At 43.5% G+C, this 26,277-nt stretch overlaps 1 protein-coding gene across 5 annotated transcripts in view; it reads right to left on the bottom strand.

The window, feature by feature from the left end:
• Positions 1-26,277, bottom strand: part of SHC3 (SHC adaptor protein 3) — a 191,996-nt gene that overhangs the window by 62,310 nt on the left and 103,409 nt on the right. For all 5 annotated transcript variants that reach the window (XM_061426317.1, XM_061426316.1, XM_061426320.1 and 2 more), the window contains 4 exons: positions 21,916-21,979; positions 19,319-19,438; positions 15,776-15,829; positions 6,687-6,738 (listed from right to left, as the gene is read on the bottom strand). In XM_061426317.1, coding sequence (XP_061282301.1) covers positions 6,687-6,738; positions 15,776-15,829; positions 19,319-19,438; positions 21,916-21,979 — 290 coding nt within the window. The remainder of the gene's footprint in view (positions 1-6,686; positions 6,739-15,775; positions 15,830-19,318; positions 19,439-21,915; positions 21,980-26,277) is intronic.

Raw genomic sequence — 26,277 nt, 5'->3', positions numbered from 1 at the left:
GGGCACAACCGAGCGACTAAGCACAGCACAGTCACAGAAAACCAATACAACCATAAAGACAATAATGTAAATGTAAATTAAGGATGACAGTATAGGATAATGGAGAAGGCAATGGCACCCCACTCCAGTACTCTTGCCTGGAAAATCTCATGGACGGAGGCGCCTGGTAGGCTGCAGTCCATGGGGTCGCTATGAGTCAGACACGACTGAGCGACTTCACTTTACTTTTCACTTTCATGCATTGGAGAACAAAATGGTAACCCACTCCAGTGTTCTTGCCTGGAGAATCCCAGGGATGGGGGAGCCTGGTGGGCTGCCGTCTATGGGGTCATACAGAGTTGGACACGACTAAAGTGACTTAGCAGCAGCAGAAGTATAGGATAAAATATAGGATGACCAGGGAAGGTGACCTAGGAGGTGATGTCACAGAAGAAGCCCAGAGGAAGTCAGGGAGTGAACCATGGGAAGGTCTAGTGTAAGAATGTCACAGGCATGGGGTTAACAGGTGCAAAGGCCCTGAGGCAGGTTCAAGGATGAGCCATAAAGGAGTGGAGCTGGAGTGGAGGTGGGAGAAAATCATAGGAAACAAGACAGCAGATAGACCAGGATCAGCTCACATCGTGACGAGTGAGAAAAGCTCTATGGAGGGAGGAAAGACTTAGCTCATGGCTTATCACAGCGGGGGGCCTAGGAGACTTGTGAGCAGAGATGCGCAACAGGCTGGTACAAGTCTGACTTTCAGCCAGAGTCTGAAAGTCTGACTTTCTGGGCTAGGCAGAAATATTCAGGGTCTTCTGCACAGCATATTTAAAGCCCAGAGGTTGGCTTGTTTGTAAAAAAAAACACTGTTGACAATAGCCAGATAAGGGAAACAACAACCTAATCATTCTCCCACAGGAAAATTAACCTCCCACCACAGAGTTATTTGATGAAATTTAACCTCCTGGCTTAAACAAATCAAATCATTGCTTTCACCTAAAATGAGGTGATGAGGTTTTGCTTCTAGGGAAGGAAAAGTCGAAGGAAGTGCTCTATTATTTAAGGAGTACATACTCTGTGAGGTTCTACCAGAAAGTTACTTTCTGGGACCTACAAAGTTAAGGTAACCTACAAAGTTACCTTCTGGGGCCTCTGGTCCAAAGCCAGAGGAACCCTAAATTCAGGGTTGAAATGACCGTGAGCTAATAGAGCAGCCTGAAGAAGGAAGTGTGGTTGTGTGAGCAGCAGTCCACGGGGGACTTCCCTCTCGAGCCCATTCACCACATTTCCCCTTATTCAGGAAACCCTGGGGGAAAAGCAACCTCTAACCCTGGGATTAGAAGCTATACAAGCTGAACAGAGGGCTCTCTGCCATCAGGTCAACACCACAGGACATTCTACAGCAAGTTCAGGAGCTCTAGCAGGTGCCTGAACAGGGATGCTTCTGTGCTTATAGGTTATAGGAATACAAGCCACCTGCAGGCAGCCATATGTCTAAGCAGAACATTATCTTTTAGCTACTTTTGTGACCCAGACAGTCCATCCTGAACCAAAAGACATTAGGTTGCAGGGGATGGGAGTCATTGTGTCATAATCCAAATTCCATTGTGAAAATGGTATGTTAGGATCCTGCAAAGCCTGCTTTGTTGAGAGTTTTATCCTACATATATCAGGAGTTACCTTCCAGGCCTCCTTCCTGGTTGGCTTTGCCTTTCAAAGGTAAGTTTCCGACTTCGTGAAACTTGCTCATTTGCAATGCTTATCTCCTCGAGATGGTAGTGGTGGTTACCATAGAACTTAATGACTTGGGTCAGAGATCCTTTGCTCTTCCACCAGATTAATTAGATAAGCCATGGACTCTTGATACTCAAGAGAAAAATATAGATGCTGGTCCATAAATACTTCTAGATTAACGAAAACACACACAGGAATGTATAAGCAGGAATCAATGTGGAAAAGATGAATGATAATGGTGAGGGATTCTGATTCATCTCTGTAGGATTTTGACAGAAGACTTTCTGAGTTCCAGATGTGGAACCAGATGTCTGTTCATTCTAAGGAGCTCTGCCGGCAGCCAGGGAACCACAAGGCTACAAGGCTTCCCCTAGCATATTGACTGGGGCCACTGTGTGAGGAGTTGGCTATCTAAGAGTCCAAATAAGAACACTTACTTCCAGAATATCTTGCTAATACGACTCCTGCATGTCAGAGGCCATTCTTACTAAATTAAACTCTCTTACTGGAAGTTAAATTCCAGGAGGAGGAAGAAGAACAGGGCAACAAGAGGAGCCCTCCACCAGCATCTTATGCAAGGAGGTAGTGGTGGGGTGGACATACATGGGATGAAGGCAAAGCCGACTCTGAGATACTGTTCATAGCTGGGCTCATGCAGCCCTCCTGCCTTCACTTACTGCTTCGCAGAAGGCTGTAGCTCCCTGTATGTGTGTGTTCGCAGGGGTGGCAGGGGTGCGGACAGAGATGTGATGGATAAAGAAAGCCACAAATTCCTGTCAGAGGGCAGGTCTGGTTCCCTTGTCCCCTGAATCTGAGCTGGCTAGGACTGCTTTGATTGGTAAACTATGACAGAGGTGGAGCCATGCCTGGCCTTCCACTGGATGTGTCCACATTGGCATCACGGAGCCCAGAGTTGCTACATGGGACGTCCTACTTCTCTGATGGAGGAACCATCTGGAGGGACCCTGAGACTCCATGCAGAGAGAGGAGGACCCTGCTGGCTTAGACTTCTAGTCCTTCCTGCCAACGTATGAGGCATGGACGTGAAATCAATCTGGCCCTTCTAGACCAGGCCAGCTACCAGCCAAAGACCACCCAAGACCCCACTGATGCCACACAGAGCAGAAAAATTGGCCAACTGAGCCCTGCCTGGACTCGTGACACAGTATATCAAAAAATACTTTTAAAATGATGGTCTTTAACCCACAAAGCTGTATTACAGACAACAAATAACTGGAAAGAAAGAGTGAACATCTCCCACAAAGCATCAAAGGACCACTTGGCTGATGGTACCATCAAAGCACCAGCAGCATAGCACAGAGGTCTGGCATCTGTCTTCACACTAGCACTGCACATGGGTCCCATGGGGGAGCTGGTCTAGAAACCAACACGCATGTGAAATATATCCTGATTTCCACGACTTTGAAAAGGCACTGTGGGCAGAAGGCACTGCTGGTTTCTGCCTGTGAAACAAGACAATAGCTTGTATGTGTCTATGGTCCTAAGTCAAATTGCATGGGGTTATATTCCTTCAGGGTCTGTCCCTAGAGCCTGATTTCACAGCCTTGACTGAGCATGGGCACCACTGCTTCGAGGTCTGAGCACTGGGATTTTTAAAACTCCCTAGGTGATGGTCAGCACTGAAATCAGATTGATTATATTCTTTGCAGCCAAAGATGGAGAAGCTCTATACAGTCAACAAAAACAAGACCAGAAGCTGACTGTGGCTCAGATCATGAACTCCTTATTGCCAAATTCAGACTTAAATTGAAGAAAGTAGGGAAAACCACTAGACCCTTCAGGTATGACTTAAATCAAATCCCTTATGATTATACAGTGGAAGTGAGAAATAGATTTAAGGGACTAGATCTGATAGACAGAGTGCCTGATGAACTATGGAATGAGGTTCGTGACATTGTACAGGAGACAGGGATCAAGACCATCCCCGTGGAAAAGAAATGCAAAAAAGCTAAATGGCTGTCTGAGGAGGCCTTACAAATAGCTGAGGAAAGAAGAGAAGTGAAAAGCAAAGGAGAAAAGGAAAGATATAAACACCTGAATGCAGAGTTCCAAAGAATAGCAAGAAGAGATAAGAAAGCCTTCTTCAGCGATCAGTGCAAAGAAATAGAGGAAAACAACCAGAATGGGAAAGATGAGAGATCTCTTCAAGAAAATCAGAGATACCAAGGGAAAATTTCATGCAAAGATGGGCTCGATAAAGGACAGAAATGGTATGGACCTAACAGAAGCAGAAGATATTAAGAAGAGGTGGCAAGAATACACAGAAGAACTGTACAAAGAAGATCTTCACGACCCAGATAATCACAATGGTGTGATCACTCACCTAGAACCAGACATCCTGGAATGTGAAGTCCAGTGGGCCTTAGAAAGCATCACTACGAACAAAGCTAGTGGAGGTGATGGAATTCCAGTTGAGCTATTTCAAATCCTGAAAGATGATGCTGTGAAAGTGCTGCACTCAATATGCCAGCAAATTTGGAAAACTCAGCAGTGGCCACAGGACTGGAAAAGGTTAGTTTTCATTCCAATCCCAAAGAAAGGCAATGCCAAAGAATTCTCAAACAACCGCACAACTGCACTCATCTCACACTCTAGTAAAATAATGCTCAAAATTCTTCAAGCCAGGCTTCAGCAATATGTGAACCGTGAGCTTCCAGATGTTCAAGCTAGTTTTAGAAAAGGCAGAGGAACCAGAGATCAAATTGCCAACATCTGCTGGATCGTTGAAAAAGCAAGAGAGTTCCAGAAAAACATCTATTTCTGCTTTATTGACTATGCCAAAGCCTTTGACTGTGGATCACAATAAACTGTGGAAAATTCTGAAAGAGATGGGAATACCAGACCACCTGACCTGCCTCTTGAGAAACCTATATGCAGGTCAGGAAGCAACAGTTAGAACTGGACATGGAACAACAGACTGGTTCCAAATAGGAAAAGGAGTACATCAAGGCTGTATATTGTCACCCTGCTTATTTAACTTCTTTGCAGAGTACATCATGAGAAATGCTGGGCTGGAAGAAGCACAAGCTGGAATCAAGATTGCTGGGAGAAATATCAATAACCTCAGATATGCAGATGACACCACCCTTATGGCAGAAAGTGAAGAAGAACTCAAAAGCCTCTTGATGAAAGTGAAAGTGGACAGTGAAAGAGTTGGCTTAAAGCTCAACATTCAGAAAACGAAGATCATGGCATGTGGTCCCATCACTTCATGGGAAATAGATGGGGAAACAGTGGAAACAGTGTCAGACTTTATTTTTGGGGCTCCAAAATCACTGCAGATGGTGATTGCAGCCATGAAATTAAAAGACGCTTACTCCTTGGAAGAAAATAGAATGCATATTCAAAAGCAGCAACATTACTTTGCCAAGAAAGGTTCATCTAGTCAAGGCTATGGTTTTTCCAGTGGTCATGTATGGATGTGAGAATTGGACTGTGAAGAAAGCTGAGTGCCAAAGAATTGATGCTTTTGAACTGTGGTGTTGGAGAAGACTCTTGAGAGTCCCTTGGACTGCAAGGAGATCCAACCAGTCCATTCTGAAGGAGATCAGCCCTGGGATTTCTTTGGAAGGAATGATGCTAAAGCTGAAAGTCCAGTACTTTGGCCACCTCATTCGAAGAGTTGACTCATTGGAAAAGACTCTAATGCTGGGAGGGATTGGGGGCAGGAGGAGAAGGGGCCGACAGAGGATGAGATGGCTGGATGGCATCACTGACTCGATGGACGTGAGTCTGGGTGAACTCCAGGAGTTGGTGATGGACAGGGAGGCCTGGCATGCTGCGATTCATGGGGTCACAAAGAGTCGGACACGACTGAGCAACTGAACTGAATTGAACTGAGGTGATTTAAAATACAGCTCATTTTAAGAACCATTGACTTAGGAACCATTTAACATATCAAAAGAAAGTCTAGGATTACTTGAGGTTAACTTGGAACAAACAAAAATAAAAGAAGAACTTCAACCAGTATAACTCTGGAATGTGGTGCAGCCTGCCACATCCTCCTCCCCCAAGGTTAGTGGGAAAACAGCATTCCAAAATCACATCTGTGTTGAAATTTTAAAAGAAGTGTGTTTGTGTGTGTGTGTGTGTGTGTGTGTGTACAGACAAAAATTTTGCAAAGCCAACTAGGAAATTTTATTTGGTTTCTGGGGTAGAGGGTGGGAGGAGGAGGGGAACCAATGGGTGGTGAAGGGAAGGGCCATTTTGCGTTGTTACAAGCCCCACTGGTGTCATGGATGATTCTCAATTGGAGTCGTGCGCCACCTGGCGGCTGCCTGGAATTCAAGCGTAGCACCCTCCTCACTCAGCCCACCGGCCCAAGCCTAACACAGGAGGGATGGGGCCAGTTTGTAACAGATGGGATGGTGGGTACGAAGGGAAGGTCTAGGAATAAAGGGTCCATGAGGATGGGACGTACTTGATCCTTCGAATCCCCTACCTAGCCTGTGTCTGAGGCCCGTGTCTAGCATTTTTTGCAGGGTTTAAGAGGAGAGCCCTGAGCTTGGACACTGGCCTCCGGAGCCATGCAGAGCAGTGTGAAACAGTTGTCAGTGGACAAATGAGGAGATGGTGTCGGGCGGGAGGCCAGCGGCTTGTAAAGCCTTCAGGTGTAACTGAGTCCACCTTCAGAGTCTAAGTGGGAGCTGCCTTGCACAGGTCAGGTGTACCAAGTGCTAGCCGTCTGCATACAGGTGTGTGTTTCAGGCTCTCAGATATCCAGCGTCTCCTATACAGATGTGTGGTTCAGACTCTCAGATATCCAGTGTCTCCTAACCCAGCCAGGTGTGCCGCCACACTTCACTGCCTGTAAAACTCAATTATCACTGACAGTACGAGAGAACACTTGTTCGTGCAGGTGAAGAGGCCTGAGATCATGAAGACCAACTTGTATCCAGTGTTAAGCCCAACTGCACGTGAATGAGAAATGACAAAGGTCACACACGGCTTACCTCTGCGATTAACAGGGTCCTTAGCAACATACGCAACGTAGTCTGTTGTGTCCTGTGAAAGAGAAAGGAGATGTCACATCACTGATCACGGGGGAAGCAGATGCATCGTGTACACAGCAGCTCAGATACCAAGAGCAGCCCAAACGACAGACCAGCTAAAGGACACATCTCGAACTGTACGCAGGGCAGGGATCACCAGAGATCGGCAGACAGCTCTCACACTGCGAGCAGCAAGGACCTGGAAGGCCCAGGTACTCAACATGTTGGATCACCCAAGGACTTGTAAAAACACTGATCGCTGAGTCCCAGCTCCCAGATAACCTGATATAACCAGAGTGGATGTGGGCCCCGGGCATCAGAATTTTTAAAAGCGAAACAGATAATTCTATTATGGACCAGGGCTGAGAAACACTGCCATCAGCTCTCCAACAATGGTGCTCAAATCTGAGCTGATGTCAAGAGTTCCCCGCAAGGCTTGTTACAGCGCAGATGGCTGGGCCCCACCCCAGGGTCTCCAACTGTGCAGGTCCGAGCTGAGGGCCCAAAATGTACATTTCTGACAAGCGTCCAGGCAGCTGCTGCTGCTGCTGATCTGGGGGCCACATTGAGAAAATCAGAAGTGGATGTTCAAAGATCGGTTACAAATACCCCTAATGGGTGGGTGAGATATGATGACTTCATGACTGATTTTAATGCTTTTGAGATGTTTCCAAAGTTTGAATTCTATTGAGAAGTCTCCCCCTTACACATGAAATATAAAGTCCCCTTCCTGATTCACCTACTTGGCACACAGAGTAGTTGATGATCTCAGAAGTGGCCTAGGCAATCATGTGGATTTTAGTTTCTAAACAGAGGAACCAACAATTCTCTGAATTCTTTTTTTTTTTTTCGGTTGTATTGGGTCTTCATTGCTGCACGTGGGCTTTCTATAGTTGCTGCAAGCAAGGGCTACTCGCTAGTTGTCCCCAGGCTTCTCATTAAGGGAGCTTCTCTTGTTGTGGAGCACAGGCTCTAGAGCATGTGGGCTTAGTTGCCCTACAGCCTATGAGCTCAATTGCCAGACCAGGGATCAAACCTGAATTGGCAGGCCAATTCTCAACCACTGGACCACCAGCAGTGGCCACAGGACTGGAAAAGGTCAGTTTTCATCCTAATCCCTAAGAAAGGCAATGCCAAAGAATGCTCAAACTACCGCACAATTGCACTCATCTCACACACTAGTAAAGTAATGCTCACATTTCTCCAAGCCAGGCTTCAACAATATGTGAACTGTGAACTTCCAGATGTTCAAGCTGGATTTAGAAAAGGCAGAGGAACCAGAGATCAAATTGCCAACATCTGCTGGATCATCGAAAAAGCAAGAGAGTTCCAGAAAAACATCCATTTCTGCTTTATTGACTATGCCAAAGCCTTTGACTGTGTGGATCACAATAAGCTGTGGGAAATTCTGAAAGAGATGGGAATACTAGACCACTTGACCTGCCTCTTGAGAAATCTGTATGCAGGTCAGGAAGCAGCAATTAGAACTGGGCATGGAACAACAGACTGGTTCCAAATAGGCAAAGGAGTACGTCAAGGCTGTGTATTGTCACTCTACTTATTTAACTTATATGCAGGGAACATCATGAGAAAAATCAAGATTGCCGGGAGAAATATTAATAACCTCAGATATGCAGATGATACCACCCTTATGGCAGAAAGTGAAGAAGAACTAAAGAGCCTCTTGATGAAAGTGAAAGAGGAGAGTGAAAAATTTGGCTTAAAGCTCAACATTCAGAAAACAAAGATCATGGCATCTGGTCTCATCACTTCATGGCAAGATGGAGAAACAATGGAAACAGTGGCAGACTTTATTTCTGGGCTCCAAAATCACTGCAGATGGTGACTACAGCCATGAAATTAAAAGACGCTTACTCCTTGGGAGAAAAGTTATGACCAACCTAGATAGCATATTCAAAAGCAGAGACATTACTTTGTCAACAAAGGTTCATCTAGTCAAGGCTATGGTTCTTCCAGTAGTCGTGTATGGATGTGAGAGTTGGACTATAAAGAAAGCTGAGCACAGAAGAATTGATGCTTTTGAACTGTGATGTTGAAGAAGACTCTTGCGAGTCCCTTGGACTGCAAGGAGATCCAACCAGTCCATCCTAAAGGAGATCAGTCCTGAATATTCATTGGAAAGACTGATGCTGAAGCTGAAACTTCAATACTTTGGCCACCTGATGCGAAGAGCTACTTATTTGAAAAGACCCTGATTCTGGAAAAGATTGAAGACTGGAGGAGAAGGGGACGACAGAGGATGAGATGGTTGGATGGCATCACTGACTCAATGGACATGAGTTTGAGTAAACTCTGGGGTTGGTGATGGACAGGGATGCCTGGCACGCTGCAGTCAATGGTGTCGCAAAGAGTTGGACATACCTGAGTGACTGAACTGAACTGAAATAGACCACCAAGGAAATCCCATCTCTGAATTCTTCAAAGCAAAAGAAAGACTTTGCTGCACAGTTGATATTTTCAACATTCAAAAAATTCTCAAGGCAGGGGGGCAACTGGTAAAGTTCTCCCCATGGTTGCTAGTATTTCCCCAATGTGATGGTTTCAGAGGACTCCAAGGTTATTTGTTTTTTTGTTTTTTTTTTTTCAGCATTTGCAAGACTGTCATGAGTTCCTTCATTGTGATTCTCTGTGGGCAGAGACGACAACCCCTTCTCTCCCTACAGCACTCCAGAAAACCCTCCAATGTGAGGGGGAAAAGGGGAGAGTGGGGGTGGGGGTGGAAGATGCCATGGTATGATCATCCATGGCAGGGAGTTCATGGTTCAAGGTATTTTTCCAAAAATCACTCTCCAGAACTCACAACCATTCACTAAAAAAGGAGAGAGCTTCCAGCAGCTCTTGATATATTGGACTGCTAGCCTGGGGTCATTCTCCAGCATGCAGCCTGGCTAAGCTGTTTCCTCTTCCTGCCCAGACCACTCTCCTTTGGTATATTCACAGACTGACCAGGGAATTGGAGTGGGAGACCAACAGTCAACACAGCTTCCTATTGTTTCATCAGGGAAGATCTGCTCAGAATCTGAAGCTATTTGGCAAAAATAAGGATTGTAGCTTGTAATCATAGACACCCTTTCTGGGTGCAAGAGATGTGAATGTCAGAAGTGACCCTAGAAAGCACTAGTGTTTCTCAATCTGAGATCCATGGAACGCTGGGTTTGGGCAGGTATATTCTCCAGCTTTTGAGATATCACCAGAATCTCTTGTATGGTTTCCTTTCCATAAGAATCTTAAAAGTTAATACAAGAAAATGCAGGATCATTCGAACAACAACTGTGTCATCAAGCTCTGCATGCAATTTCAGTGCCAAGATTTTCAGTGGGGTTTCCAACCTTCTGGGTGCCACATTTTTTAAAGAATTAGAGAGAAAAGAACAAGCAGACTAGATGGCTTTGCCCCACCTGAAGCAATTTAATGTCACTTTTGTACGCAATGATGTATGACTGAAGTGTTTACTTGAATAGAAGAAATTAGTGGAAAGAGTGAGTCATCCGATGCCTGTGATAGTACAGTTGCTGCCCTCAAAAGCACCATGGTGGCCGGTTTTAGAGTCACATTGGGAGCAGAGATTTAGTTTCAGCAAAACTTTATGCATCACAGTAAATTAATTTTACTTTGAATGTTGTCGAGTCTTACTGTGTTTATTTGCACTTCCAAGTTTGATTGGGATTTACAGTTCAATAAAAGATGTAAACAAAAGGAGTCTACCCATAATTTATTTTTGCACATATTTTGATAACAAAATTAGAGTCCACACTTCTGGCATATACAAGGAAATTCTTCTATTTCAATCCTTACTCCAGTCTGAGAAATGCTGTGCTGGATCCAAGCTAGGGAAGGAAGACTAGGCAAGAGACCTGATGTGCCCCTGCCACTCAGCTGGTCAGCGGTTAAGCCAAGGACACAGTCTTTCTGATGCCAAAAACGATGCACTTCTGGCACAGCAGGGAAATGTATTGCTATTCCGAACAATGCCATTGACATCACCCAGTCATGCCGTGAGCACTCTAAGTTCCAAAGATGGAGCTGCCAAGTGCTTATTCTGTATTTATACATGTGTCTTCTCACTCCCAAGCTTTTCTGAGCCCAACCATTATTCTGACATTCTTTTAGTGATCTTTTAAAACTGCTAATAATAGTAGATAATAATTGTAGTATGCCTATTTATTGTAAGGATTAACAGTATGTCTTATTCATCTTATTCTTATAATGAATAAGAATAAGACAATTATAATGAATAATAATAAGACAAATACTGTCCTATTCCAGTCTGTCTTATTTGACATTTCAAAACACCATATTCTTACCCAGTAAACTGAGGCACAAAGCAAAAATTTGACACATACTTAGCATTAGAACAAGGAAGAGAAATAAGAATTGTGAGTCTGAGTGAACTCTGGGAGTTAGTGTTGGACAGGGAGGCCTGGTGTGCTGCGATTCATTGGGTTGCAAAGAGTCGGACACGACTGAGCGACTGATCTGATCTGATCTGATCTGATCTGACCAACTGTAATGGTTACAAGTAAATTTGGAATGGGAACTCAGGCACAAGGTGATATGCATTTGAATTGCTTAAAATTAAAAAGTAACTAGGTTTCCTATCCCCTAGAATCATAACATTTTTTTGTATCAGAAAAAACATTAAAAGTTATGAATTACTTTAGGGGTCACTAAAATGTTTCCCTTTTTAAGAAGAGGTGATGATGGATTGGGGGCAAGAGGAGAAGGGGACAACAGAGAATGAGATGGCTGGATGGCATCACTGACTCGATGGACATGAGTCTCAGTGAACTCCGGGAGTTGGTGATGGACAGGGAGGCCTGGCGTGCTGCGATTCATGGGGTGGCAAAGAGTAGGACACGACTGAGCGACTGATCTGATCTGATGATGAAAATTGAAAATAGTTCACAGATCTTAGTGCATCCTGGATAAGGACAATGCATTTGACTTTCCATTTCCCATATCTTTGCACCTCCTCTCATAATATCATCATGAAGATGAGGTTTGACACCAATACAGTATACTAACGCATATATATGGAATTTAGAACGATGGTAGCAATAACCCTGTATACGAGACAGCAAAAGAGACACTGATGTATAGAACAGTCTTTTGGACTCTGTGGGAGAGGAAGAGGGTGGGATGATTTGGGAGAATGGCATTGAAACGTGTATAATATCATATATGAAATGAGTCGCCAGTCCAGGTTTGATGCACAATACTGGATGCTTGGGGCTGGTGTACTGGGACGACCCAGAGGGATGGTATGGGGAGGGAGGTGAGAGGAGGGTTCAGGATGGGAAACACATGTATACCTGTGGCAGATTCATTTTGATATATGGCAAAACAAACACAATATTGTAAAGTTAAATAAAATAAAATTAATAAAAAAAAAGAAGATGAGGTTTGAGACAAGTTCTTGAAAGGAGATGTTGATGCAGGTATTCAGTGTTTCTGCTTCTTGTTTTTCAAACTGGGTCAACTTCCAAATTTAAGAAACTGGTTCCAAGCATTACATTAGACAAGTAGACAGCCAGTGCAGAATAATTAGACCTGGTTACAGATGTAAGTGTGGGTCACAATAAACTTTGGAAAATTCTGAAAGAGATGGGAATACCAGACCACCTGACCTGCCTCTTGAGAAATTTGTATGCAGGTCAGGAAGCAACAGTTAGAACTGGACATGGAACAACAGACTGGTTCCAAATAGGAAAAGGAGTACATCAAGGCTGTATATTGTCACCCTGCTTATTTAACTTCTATGCAGAGTACATCATGAGAAATGCTGGGCTGGAAGAAGCACAAGCTGGAATCAAGATTGCTGGGAGAAATATCAATAACCTCAGATATGCAGATGACACCACCCTTATGGCAGAAAGTGAAGAGGAACTCAAAAGCCTCTTGATGAAAGTGAAAGTAGAGAGTGAAAAAGTTAGCTTCAAGATCAACATTCAGAAAACGAAGATCATGGATGGCATCTGGTCCCATCACTTCATGGGAAATAGATGGGGAAACAGTAGAAACAATGTCAGACTTTATTCTTGGGGCTCCACAATCACTGCAGATGGTGATTGCAGCCATGAAATTAAAAGACGCTTCCTCCTTGGAAGGAAAGTTATGACCAACCTAGAATGCATATTCAAAAGCAGAGGCATTACTTTGCTGACAAATATCCATCTAGTCAAGGCTATGGTTTTTCCAGTAGTCATGTGTGGATGTGAGGGTTGGACTGTGAAGAAAGCTGAGCGCCGAAGAATTGATGCTTTTGAACTGTGGTGTTGGAGAAGACTCTTGAGAGTCCCTTGGACTGCAAGGAGATCCAACCAGTCCATTCTAAAGGAGATCAGTCCTGGGTGTTCTTTGGAAGGACTGATGCTAAAGCTGAAACTCCAGTACCTTGGCCACCTCATGCGAAGAGTTGACTCACTGGAAAAGACTCTGATGTTGGGAGGGATTGGGGGCAGGAGGAGAAGGGGACGACAGAGGATGAGATGGCTGGATGGCATCACTGAGTCGATGGACAGTGAGTTTGAGTGAACTCCAGGAGTTGGTGATGGACAGGGAGGCCTGGCGTGCTGCGATTCATGGGGTTGCAAAGAGTCGGACACGACTGAGCAACTGAACTGAACTGAACCGAACATATGTAAGTATAGATATGCGTGCAAAATAATTAAACCTGGCTACAGATGTAAGTATAGACATGTGTATATGTCTAGTATATGTGTAGCACAGGTAGAGGATAAGTGTGTAATCCTGTCTTGATGTAATCTTCAGAAGTGCTCCTTGGATGGGCTTGATTATGGAAGACTTCCACTTTCTAAACGTACATCTCAATGAGGTATTTCATTTTGCAGTGGATGGTAAAAAATCAAAGGATTGAAAAGAAAATAAAGGAAGGAAAGGAAAGGAAAAAAGAAGAGGAAAGCATCCTGGAAGACTTCTGAAAATTAGACCCTAAGAATGAAATAGGGCTAAAGCCAGTGAAACGCACTGAATAAGATGTTGAAATAATGCTTTGGTCATTCTGTGACAATTTCAGTTCAGTTCATTCACTCAGTTGTGTCCGACACTTTGCGACCTCATGGATCACAGCACGCCAAGCCTCCCTGTCCATCACCAACTCCTGGAATTTACTCAAACTCATGTCCATTGAGTCGATGATGACATCCAACCATCTCATCCTCTGTCATCCCCTTCTCCTCCCGCCTTCAATGTTTCCCAGCATCAGGGTCTTTTCAAATGAGTCTATTCTTCGCATCAGGTGGCTAAAGTATTGCAGTTTCAGCTTCAGCATCAGTCCTTCCAATGAATATTCAGGACTTATCTCCTTTAGGATGGACTGGTTGGATCTCCTTGCTGTTCAAAGGACTCACAAGAGTCTTCTCCAACACCTCATTTCAAAAGCATCAATTCTTCGGCGCTCAGCTTTCTTTATAGTCCAACTCTCATATCCATACATGACTATGGGAAAAACCATAGCTTTGACTAGACGTAACTTTGTTGGGAAAGTAATGTCTCTGCTTTTTAATATGCTGTCTAGGTAACTTTGGTTGTAACTTTTCTCCCAAGGAGTAAGCGTCTTTTAATATCATGGATGCAGTCACCATCTGCAGTGATTTTGGAGCCCCCAAAAATAGTCTCTCACTGTTTCCCTGTCTATTTGCCATGAAGTGATGGGACCAGATGCCATGATCTTAGTTTTCTGAATGTTGAGTTTTAAGCCAACTTTTTCATTCTCCTCTTTCATTTCCATCAAGAGGCTCTTTAGTTCTTCTTCACTATCTGCCATAAGGGTGACACTTTAGCAGAGGTTTAAGGGCAAAGAGCCATCTGCAGGGTGGCCAAGTCCCTCTCCTGCCAGTGGCCTTGGTTCAGGCATCTCTCTGTCTCAGACCCTTGAGACACAGCCTGTATCTCCCCAGCAGGAGCATCTGAGTGATGCTGGGGAGATGGGAGTGATACCTCCATGGAGGCTGCAGCAGGTGGGCGAGAGAACAGCAAGCACAGGCTTTCCTAAAGCGAATATATTCAATGTCATGATTACACTGTCCTTTGGAAATGTGAGACTGGAACCAGCAGAAGAAATCACTCCCTTGATTTAGCTTTCAATGTGCCAACAGCAGTTTTACAATCAGGCTACCCAGCTAGGAGTGTGGAAGAAAGGTATATGAGTTAAACATGGAGTCTGGGAAAAATCCCCTTTCCCAGCTAGAAATAGACAAGGTCCCTGGCCTTGGGATAAGAAGTAATTAATATAATGCATTGATTATTCAGGCTATCTTGGACCAGTAAGCCTTACATAAAATCTGAACACTGGCTACCAACAATTTGATAAAATAATACAAACAACAATAAGGATAACAAAAATACTGTCCTGCCTGAGGAAGGAATGGTTTTCCTGACCCTGAAACTGAATGCTAGCCTTGTATTGTAGATTTCCTGACCATATGTGGAGAGCAAATTCCCTGGTCATGCCACCTTCTTAATAAAAGAAGCAACAAAAACTGGAACATTCTCCTATTCTCTATCCTCTCTCTCCACAACTCCTTCCCTGTTGGCAAAACAAATCATTAAAAGACGACAGTGTTAAATTTGGAGAGAAAAATACCAGTTTCAAATATTCATGAATAAGTCAGAGTAAGTAAATTCACAGCCTTTGAATAAACTTAAAATCCCCAAATGGAGAACTCCGGGGGAGAGCCAAGAGAAAAACGTACATGAAGCAGGACCGGCAGAGTCAGGCACACAGCGGCCACTTTGAAAACTAGGGAGCTATGTCACTGTCCCTTAAGAAAGCCGCTGCTTCAGAGACTTCTGACAGCTTTTGACTAATGAAATGAAATCTAATAGTAGGTCGCTGCCATGGGTCACCCCTAAAAAAAACTATAGGAAGAGCTTATGGAATGGGAGCAGAAATAGCTGGTATCACAGTTTAATTTCCTTACAGGGCTCGAAGAGGCATGCTTTTGAAGCAGGGTCCCTTCTCAGCAACTCTGACGAAAACAAGCAAAAACAACACGAGGGGTACTTACCGGGTCTCCCCCGGAGGCGAAGGAGATGGACTGCATATGATGATTCGCTATAATCTGCCAGGCCGAAAACAAGAAACCAAGATGCACCGTTATTACCCTTCCCACGTCTTGGAGAACAAACTGTTGACAGACGATACAAATCAATAAGGTGTCCTGGAAACTGGTAAAATTGGTACCCAATGAAAAGAACAATTATAAAAGTAATAATAATAGATACCCTCGAGTGAACTTTCACAGCATATCAGCTGTTCATTTAACTACTTTGCCAGAATTATCTAATTTATGTCTCACAGCAGCCCTGGGAGGTATGTAACTATTGCAATCCCATTTTGCAGATGAAGAGCCTGAGGCCCCCAGGGGCTAAGCAAGCAGTTGGCTCAAAGCTCTATAGCTAATAAAAGGCAGAGCTGAGACCTGAACACAGAGGGTCTTAATAACCATGCCTCTTTGAGAAGGAAAACGTCTCACCTACACACCAAAACTGTGCAGTTTGTTTCCAAAGACAATGGGTCTAAAGACCCCATAGCTGGAGGGGAGGGAAATGTGGTTTCCCCAGCTTCATCTGGTTTGTATCATGAGCACACGAATTAGCTTACATCCAAGATCACAATCCATGCCCTCTCCAGCACTCTTGTCATTGATCAATTTAAAAACCAGCAAGAATGTTCCAAGTTAATTTTAAAATGGGAAATTTCCATTAGCATTATCAACTGCAGCATACAGAGGAATCCAGTAGACACTGAGCAAATTAGAAGCTGCCCTAAATTTAAAAAGCTACATAAGTCTTCCCTGCTATTTTTATCTTTCCAAAGACAATGCAGTGACACTGAGGTAAATTTTCGGGGGTGGGAACAGTACTCTTGCCTCCAGCCCAGCATAACCAAGTTTGTTTCTGCACAGCCCCCTCGGGCGCTCGCCAGCAGGCAGGCAGGCAGAATTCACAGAGCCGTAATCCTACCATCCAAGGGATTTTTCTGATCGTGCGCCAGTAAAACTCAAAGCAAAGCTATAACTGAATTACAAGATAAAATGAGATATTTTTAAATGCCTACTTCAGTTGTTGGCACTCACAAAACTACTCATAATCTAGAAAAATCCTGAGCATATACATGAATAAAAACAGTGAGTCCAGCTCTGTAGCCTGTACTCAAACCCAGCTGGATCAAACTAATGGTTGCCTTTTGCAGCTATTTCCTGCCTCTAGTCTAGGGGTAGGGGGCTCCCAGGAGAGCGATGAGGACGTAGCAGTCCCCCAATGATGACAAACGGTGACTTCTATAGTTGTTCATTTCTGCTTGTTAAGTGTTTTAATTTTTTATTCCAAAGCAGCCCTAAAGCTGAGATTTGGAAATCAAAGATGTCAGAATAAAATGGACATCACATTTGGTCAACATGACCATTACTGTGTGATTTTATGTTGTCCCTTTGGGTAGAGTAGAAATTGAAAAGGAGAGTAAGAAAATGAGAGCTAATTAACTAAAGGATGTGCTTTGCTCTGAGGGTGTTTCATCTGGTTTCTCCTCCTTGCAAGCTCTGCAGAGGAGAGCTAGCACTGCACTTCTGTTGTCTCTCTGGATTGGGAAGGGCAGGCCCACTCAAGCTCCTTCTCAGTTTGCTACAGCCAGGCCTAAACTCGGAAAAGGCTGAGGAATGTGGGCTCTGGCTCCTGCCAAATCTCCCTCAGACTGTGCTCATGTTATCTGTACTGGCATCTCCCAGGACTCTTGAGCCTAGCACACCCTCCCAAGGGCAGGACGATGAGACCAGGACATACCCAACCAGCCCCCTACCCCAGGATGGGGAAGGCCACCCACTGTGACCTCATCCTTTCTGCTCTGAGAGTCTGCCTCTCTCTCTCTTTTTATTTTTTGAGGTGGGACACGAAGTATAATGTGGAATTACAATGATCTCACAGAATTGAGGACCATGGCCTGAGGATTCCTAGAAACAAAAGATGCAACAGTCACATGCAATAAAAATGGAAGAGAACAGATTGCAGTTGCCAAGGGGAGAGAGGGCAGGAGGGAAACATTGAGAGTCGGGGATTAGCAAATGTAAACCATTATATAGAGAATGAATAAACAACAAGGTCCTACACTATGGCACAGGGAAATATATTCAATATCATGTGATAAATCACAATGGAAAAGAATTTTTTAAAGAATATACATATATAAATACATATATAACTGAATCACTTTGCTGTACAATAGAAATTTATAAAACATTGTAAATCAACTATACTTCAATTTGAAAAAAAAGAATGAAAGTGGGCATGTGAGGGAAACCCTGAGGAAACCTATCTCATTAGTTTTCATGCTCAAGTGTGCTACACCCCAAGTCACCACAGTGCTCAGCTAGAGGCAGCTCCAGAGAAAGGCTGAGCCCATTGCATGTTTCTAATCTACCACCAGAGGACTGGTTACCCATCCCTCAGAAGGGCCGGTGAGAAGGAATTATCCATCAGTTGAGTGAGAACAAAGGAATGGAGGGAGAAGTGGCATCCAGTATTCCAAAGCACAGCCTAGGCATTGCCTCTCGTTTCTATGCCAGATCTAGAATTTACTTCAGCATCTGGGGTTGGAGGTGGTGTCCTATTCATCCTAAATGAAGCTGGGCATGCTGCTTGCTTACTTGAGGGTGTGGAAATCAATAAATATGACTATGTTTAGCAAGATGAAGGTAACCCTGGGCATCCCTGGTAACACACTGCAGAGTGGGGAAGTATGTCACTCAGAGGTCTGTGGATTGCCCAGCCTCCTCCATGGAGACACACCTGAATCCCAGCTTACACTGCTGCCAACAGAACCCCAGACTGAGCTGAGCGTGTTCACCTCCTTTACTTCCTTTGGCCTTCAGAACCAAAGTTCTCTTGGTTCCAGGATAGCTACTCATACACCCATTTTCCCAGCTGAAGGAACTAACAGTCAAAGAAACTTAAATGACAGACAATGTGGAAAAACCCAACTATCTTAACAGAGTTTGCCTCAGTAAGCTTCATCACCCCCACCTCAGTCAGCCAGGACCCCTCCACACTGGGCATGCCACAGATGCACCATGTCACGTCAACTCCATGACAGTCTCAACCGCGAGAGCCTCCAAAATAATGACCCACTAAGAAATTAAAAATGCTATCAATTAAACCACAGCATGTGACCATTTCAAAGACGATAAATGTGAAAATTAAATGTGGGCTGTAGAACCAACAAAATACAGCATAAGAGAAAACAAAATGGGGCAAAGGGACATTGATAGGAAACTTCTGCATATACAAATACACCTCTTTTTAACTCTAAGTATATCACTGATTTCATGCATTTTCCTTCCCTCCCCCAACAAAAAAAGGTTTATATCAGAATTCAAAAGACCCAATTCCAGCTATCACTCACTTGATGAACTTTAAAAGTGGCCAGAGTTTGTAGACTGGTGAAAGTTTATACAAATATGTTTCACAGGGACCCGATAAAGCTGGAAATGGGAAGCCCTTTCAAGCAGCCATGGTTTGGGGGTTCTGGGCACGGCAGGGCCTGGGCACCTACAGACCTGTTTGGAGTCCGGCGTCCGCAGGTTCAGGCTGGCGGTGGAAATGGTCAGGGAAATGCTCATGCCTGCAAACTGGAGGTTGCTCTTGCCTAAGATGCTAGACAACATTTTGCTCGGAGGCTGTGAAATGAAGAAGCATTATTTTAGCTTTCCATTCTAGGGAGGCCACACTGTCAGGGCCCCCACGCTGTTCTATCCGCCACACCTCCAACCTCCACCATCCCCTCTCATCAGGCCCATGAAGGCAATGTCACAGAAATGAGCTGGGAGGGTGAGATCTGACCCTAACACATCAATTCTAGAGTATGCAGTATGCAAACTAAAACACCTAACATGCACACACTGAGATGAGGACCCTGCAGGAAGGTCAGAGGTGTCAGTACACCAGGCAGCTCATCTGGATGCAGTCTCATGGGGGTCACTCATAAGCCTCAGAAAAGCATCACAGGCCACAAGTTTTGCAGCCTCAGAAACTGGTTTCATCCCACCAGGAAACTACTCAGGACTAGACTAAATGGGCCAGCTCATGGGGCTGATGAACAATCAAATGGTCCAGTTAAAACTGTTGGGTCTGGGGCCAGCACAAGGACGGACAGACCCAGTTCTGCTCCAACTGGTGCATTAAACAGTCCTCCAGAATTGTCCTTGGCACAGGGACCAACTGCCCCTCCATCCTTCCTTTTCAGATTAGAACATGCCCTCTTCTAAGATGCCAATGCATACTAGTTCTTAACCAGGCAGGCACTATTTTTGAATCCCCTGCCAGAGCTATTTAAAAACAGAGATGCCTGAGGCCCACCCAGGAGATTCTGATTAAGTATACCAGAGTGGAGCCTCAAAATAGAAATTGCTTCCCCCACTTTTGTCAAGAGGATCGTGAGGGAACCCTGAGAACTGCTGGTCAAGTACCATGTGACTATAAAAGCATTCCTGTTTGCAAAATTTTGGAGCCTGCCTGGTCCTCTATGTCTGCCCTGGGCTGATTGAAACACAGGCTAGCGCATCAAGTTGAGCCTTCATCCAAAATTATCTGCCTGAAATCCAGTTACTCTGTGGGTTCACAAATGTCTGCAAGCTATGAAAACAGAGCTGACCCACAGCCTTGGAAGCAGCGGAGGCAATGACACAACCTGCCCCAGAACCTCAGCCTTGGGACAGACTCGAAGACAGGGATGCACGAACTCCCCACCATTCAGTCCAGGCTTAGAAAAGTCCAGATGGTGGGTATTTAATTACATATATACTAGACACTTAAGGAAGGAGTTTTTCTATGGTTTCTCTTAATCAAGTTTGTTTTTTTTTTTTTTTTTTTTCCTTTCTGGTCCAACCACCTTCAGGATGAAAAGGTCAAGGAATTAAAAGTGCAACCCCTGAAGCCAGGCGGCCTGAGCTTGAGAAGCTCCACCACCTTCTCACACTGTAAGTTCCCACCCCTGTACCTCAGTTTCTATCATCTGTAAAATGGGGATAGCCAGTGGTATTCTAGAGCTGATTTGTTCTAGCTAAAGAAAGCCAATTATTAATTTTTTAGGAGTTTTATGAGCTGGTGACAAAGAGTTGGACATGACTGAGTGACTGAACAACAACATGAGCTGGTCATTAAAAGGAGCTGCTACCTAAAATTAATTTATGTAGACTTACAATTAAATCGATTACATTTGTAAAACAAGCAATAAATACTCAAAACTCATCACTTCCTAATTGTTGCTACATTATGTATTAGCTATGCTGTTCAGGTTGGTGACTCAGTGGTAAAGCATCCACCTACCAGTACAGGAGATGCAGAAGACTCGGGTTCGATCCCTGAGTCAGAAAGATCCCCTAGAGAAGGAAATGGCACCCCACTGCAGTATCCTTGCCTGGAAAATTCCACGGACAGAGGAGCCTGGCAGGCTACAGGGCATGGGGTCACAAAGAGTCGGACGTGACCAAGAGACTTGAGTATGCATGCCCGTGCTCTTCAGGTTACTTATGTCCATGACATGTGGCAGGGATGTTGTGTAACAGTGACCTAAAACATACTTCTTCCCAACTCCCCTTTAGGGATATCAGGTTAGAGCTTGAAATTGGCCATAGTGGAGCATTTACACCATGGAAACTGGCAAACAAGACCAATTTAGTGCTTCTCAGTCTCCGTCTCCAGCCTCAAGAGCCTGTTGCTCAACTTTTACCAGTACATCCCTGAGGGCATCAACCACAAAGAGTTGCTCTAATGAAATTAATTAATGTACAGAAAAGCTGAGAAGAGCATCTGGCCCTGGTTTACAGGGCTTTAAGTGTAGACCTTGGGTGTTGACTTTGGCAACCCTATCAGTTAGCCTTGAGAGCTAACTGTCCTCATCGACCATATGGCAAAGAGGGAAACTAAGTTCTTTTTGTTTTTAAAAGTGACAAAAGTCATTGTCACTGTAAGTTACCCTCTTTAAACCAATAGATGACTCTTGGTTCCCCACTGCTCAGCCAAAAAAAAAAGTGACAACAGCCAAGCCATGGGAAAGAGAAACTGAACAAGGCATGTGATTAAAGATGCTGTGTGGTGACAGAAGTGGGGAAAAGCGAAGGAGACACAGGCAGACATAGAGCTGGGAGGACGGTACCTTTCTCTTCCTGAAGGCTCCCTTGGATCCAGGGACAGCTTCACAAACCCGGCTGATGGCTTCCCTAAGAGGACAGGAAGAGAGATCCATTTTATCACATCCATCAGGATTACATAACCCAGATTGTCTACATGTACAAAAAACAAAATAAAAAATCTACAAGCAGTGTATCTTAGAACGTCTGACTGCCAGTATCATAGTTCTATCTGTTGCAATGACCATTTCCTAAGGCTGTAAGATGTATCAATGCCACACTTGCTTTTTTCTTTTTCAACATTTGGTTAAGATTCCATTTTAGAAAATCAGTGCCATGAAGCGCTGAAGTGTACTTTTCTGGATGTTCTCTCCATTGCTGTGGTCATGGCACAAGGCCCAATTCTAATCAAGCACTGCTATTGATCAAGATCCTTCTGAAGTGAGTCAGAATGTAATTAAAAGAAATTCAGTCCTCTGAGTGTTATTCCCAGCTTCTGCAGTTACTAAATATCATAAAATCAAGAGAGTTTTGAAAGAGGAGAGGAACTCCGGGGGTATACAAATGAGCCAGAAATGAGGCTCTGTGCAGGCATTTCTAGAGTAGCTACAATGTGCTGGGCACAGTCTTGAGGAAGGAGACAAGGAATGTAGGTACCAAGGGGGACTGACAGGAGGACCAGCTGCAGAGCGTCTGACCCACAGGCCTGTCCGGGGCAGGAGGCATGAAGCAGTGCATGCATGTTCAGTCATGTCCAATTCTTTGCATCCCTATGGACTGTAGCCTGCCACATTCCTCTGTCCATAGGATTTTCCAGGCAGGAATACTAGAGTGGATTGCCATGCCCTCCTCCAGGGGATCTTCCTGACCCGGGGATCGAACATGCGTCTCCTGTATTGCAGACAGATTCTTTACCACTGAGCCGCCCCGGGCACCCACAGGAGCAGTGGGTGGGTACAAAAGTAAGACCAGGTGGAGGCTGCTATAGTCCAGATGCTGGAAGCTGGGCAGAACGTGGCTCTGGTGGGTGCTTGAATGCATGTGTAGCACAGTTTTGTGACTCAGCCTCAGTGAGACATGATAAGTGATATGCCAAGTGAGGCCTCAAAGTCAGGAGCCCCGAAAAGAGCTGGGTTAACTTCTAACTCCCACATGGAAAAGGACAAAATAGTAAAAGAACATTAAAAAAAATAATAAATAGGAATTGGAGACACATTGAATAATAAAGAAGATAATGGGTCCTCGGTAACATTTCAAAACTTTTTCAGCTGAATACTTCTTGCAATTATTTCTATCATCTAAACATTATTACTGTCACAATAGAATGCTTTTAAGAGAAATATGACCTTGTCAAATTAAGCAAGAGACTATTAAGATAAGCTTTACATTTGCCATTCAACTCATTGTAGAGAAAAGAGAAAGAAATACTATTCTAAAAGTTCAGATGCCATAAAAACTGTAGACAATGAATCATCATGACACAGAAAAAGTTTATTTGAAAGAAACAAATTTTTTTATGTTTATCCTTAGTCATTTATTTTAAAATACTATTATTCTAAAAGTGGTTCTCTCAAAATGATCATCCAAAGTATTTTCTAAAGGTAAACGCCTTATTGAATAGAGTCGAGTCATTTCTCTAGAGAAGCATGCATTTTTTAAAAAGTTACTATATTGTATCTGTTTAATTTTTTAAAAGTTTGATGCCTGTCTGCACTGTGTGTGTTATATTAAATGATATATTTAGCTGAGCAAAGCAGTTCAGTCTCTGATAGTCCCAGCAGGCTAGAAAGACATTATTTGGTGAAAAATTTCCAGTTAGTCATTTTTTAAATACCCCTAGTAAGCATCAGATTTCTTTTCCCTTCCACCAATATGCAAGAGGAAAAAAACTGGTCTTGGATGACAGGCTTCAAGAAAGAAATGTCAAATGTCTACTTTAGTATGTAGCTTTTACACATCATCAAATGTCCCACGGAGTCAAGCCACGAAGCTTGGGCAACAGGCCTGGCTACCTATGCACCACTTAGGGAGTTGGGAAAGACCAGTGAGCATTAAGAATGGGATTGCGGTGAAAATGTTGCAAATAATAAACATGGTCTATCAAACAAATCCCATTATCTCTATCCCTCCCATTGACAGATAAGCAGCCATCTCAGGGCATGTTCAGAGACTCAATCTTTTGGCCTTAAACTTTGCAAATGTAAGACCTTCTAGAAATGTCTCAGAGCTCAGGGACTCAGGGAAGTCCTAGGGATCCCCCTTGTGAGCCAGTCTTTAGAATCCCCAAGGAGGTTTGCAAACCAAGCTACTTTTCAGAAAAAATGCTCTCCTTTCATCATTGGCAGAAACTTGTTTCTAATGACCGTATTCCTCATGAGTGTGAATTCTCATTTCAGTCAGGTTGATGGTATTCATTTCTGTTTGAAATAGAAATGTGACATAACTATTAATAAGCACAATAGTTAGATGACTGAAATTAGCTTGAACTTCAAAGTCTAATTTAACTGTAACAATTTTTATTGTCCCTCCTTACTCCCTAGCAGAGTGCCTCTTGGTGATGAGTATTATTTCAACTGGTTCATTTAGCAATCATTATTTAGCCTTTGTATAAGTCCATTGAATCCTAGTTCGAGCCTCCAGTTGTGCTTTTGCCCTGTTTTTAATCATGGAAATTGCATCCTACCATTCTGTCCAGTGAGATCCCATTTTGGTAAGTCAACCATGACCTTGGAGTTCAGTTAATATGAAAATGGAATGTTTGGCACCTCCAGAGTCATCTGAGAGTACAATTACTGGCTTCAATAGCCAGCCCTATATGCTAATCTTTACTTTCTCATGATTTCACCATCGTCCCTTTTTCAGTCTAAAATTCTTATCGTTAGAGCCAGTACCCTTGAGATTTAATAGCTTTTTCATTGGAATACAGTACTAGATCCTTTGAAATCATGCAGCATCACCTTATTCCCTACTCACAATCTCATTGCTGCCTACCTTATCTCCCCAAACACACACACACACACACACACAAATTTTATAGACTAAAACAATAAAAAGAAGAAAAACAGGACATCTGGGTTATTTCTACACTTATCACTCATATTCTAGTGGGTTGGGTGTGCAACAAACACACACATATAATCACAAACTGCAATCAACTTCATGAAGAAACAAAAAGTAGAGGTATGTAGAATGTGTAGATAAGTAGAACTTGCCACCCTCAAATATGCCTCTCTGGTCTAAGGATCATTTTGAGCTGAAGGCAATTGAGAAGAAGCAGATATAAGAAAAGCACCCTGCACTTCCCCTATTTGCCTAAAATTAGGACATGAATTTTCAAAGGCATTTCTTTCTCCTCTGTACCTGGAAGGACAACTGGAGACAATGCTGTGTGTGTGTGTTAGTTGCTCAGTCATGTCTTACTCTTTGTGACCCAATGGACTGTAGCTGATGGCCTGACCATGGAATTCTCCAGGCAAGAATATTGGAGTGGGTTGCGATTTCCTCTTCCTGGGATCTTCCTGACTCAGGGATCGAACCTGGGTCTCCTGCATTGCAGGCAGATTCTACACCCTCTGAGCCACCAGGGAAGCCGGAGACAATGCTAGACCTTGATCAACTAAGAAATGCACCAGCGGAATCTGCATAGCAAACCTTGTTCCTAACTATTATCTTCCATTAGCTTCCTCATGCATTTTATCTTCCCACAATTTGTCACCCCTAGAAACTCAGTCTTTTCCCTTGTGCCTTGTCAATTCTGTACAGATGTATCCTTCAATTAAGATATAAGCCCAAGTTCTAACCACTTCTTTGTGTTACTCATTGCTGAGTTTCACTGTGTGTATATGCACTGCATGCTTTAATCAACAGTTCATCTTTCTCTCATTACTCTGTCTTCTGTTAATCTTTATTTTAGGGTCCCAGGCAAAGAACATAGGAGGGTAGGGCACAAAAGTTTTTTCCTCCCCTACAGAATAAATGTCGTAATGTATATCAGTTGAGGGGAAAAGTTACCCAGTGAGGTCATTTAAGTGCCTGGGTAACCATCTAGGAAAAAGTAAGTTGAGTTCCTATCTTATATTTATACAAGTATGCAAATAGATCCTAGATGGATCACAAATTTAATTTGTTTGTGATGAAACCATAAGAGTACTAAAAGAAAACTTGGAAGACTTTTAAAAAATCTCTTAAAATGATACAGAAGCCAGAAAAGAAAATATTGACACAATATCATAAAACTTCATGCACAAGAAAAAATGGCAACATTTCACAATCAAAGAGATAACTGTCCTAATATAAGTCAATAAAGAAAACATCAAAAACCCAATGGAAAATGGGTAAAAGATATGAACAAAGAGTTCACACAGGAAATAAATGGCTCTTGAAAATAT

This window comes from Bos javanicus, chromosome 8 (assembly GCF_032452875.1).
Source record: "Bos javanicus breed banteng chromosome 8, ARS-OSU_banteng_1.0, whole genome shotgun sequence".
Taxonomy (NCBI): domain Eukaryota; kingdom Metazoa; phylum Chordata; class Mammalia; order Artiodactyla; family Bovidae; genus Bos; species Bos javanicus.
Note: the sequence above shows the minus strand (reverse complement) of the source record. Positions and strands in the feature narration are given on the sequence as shown.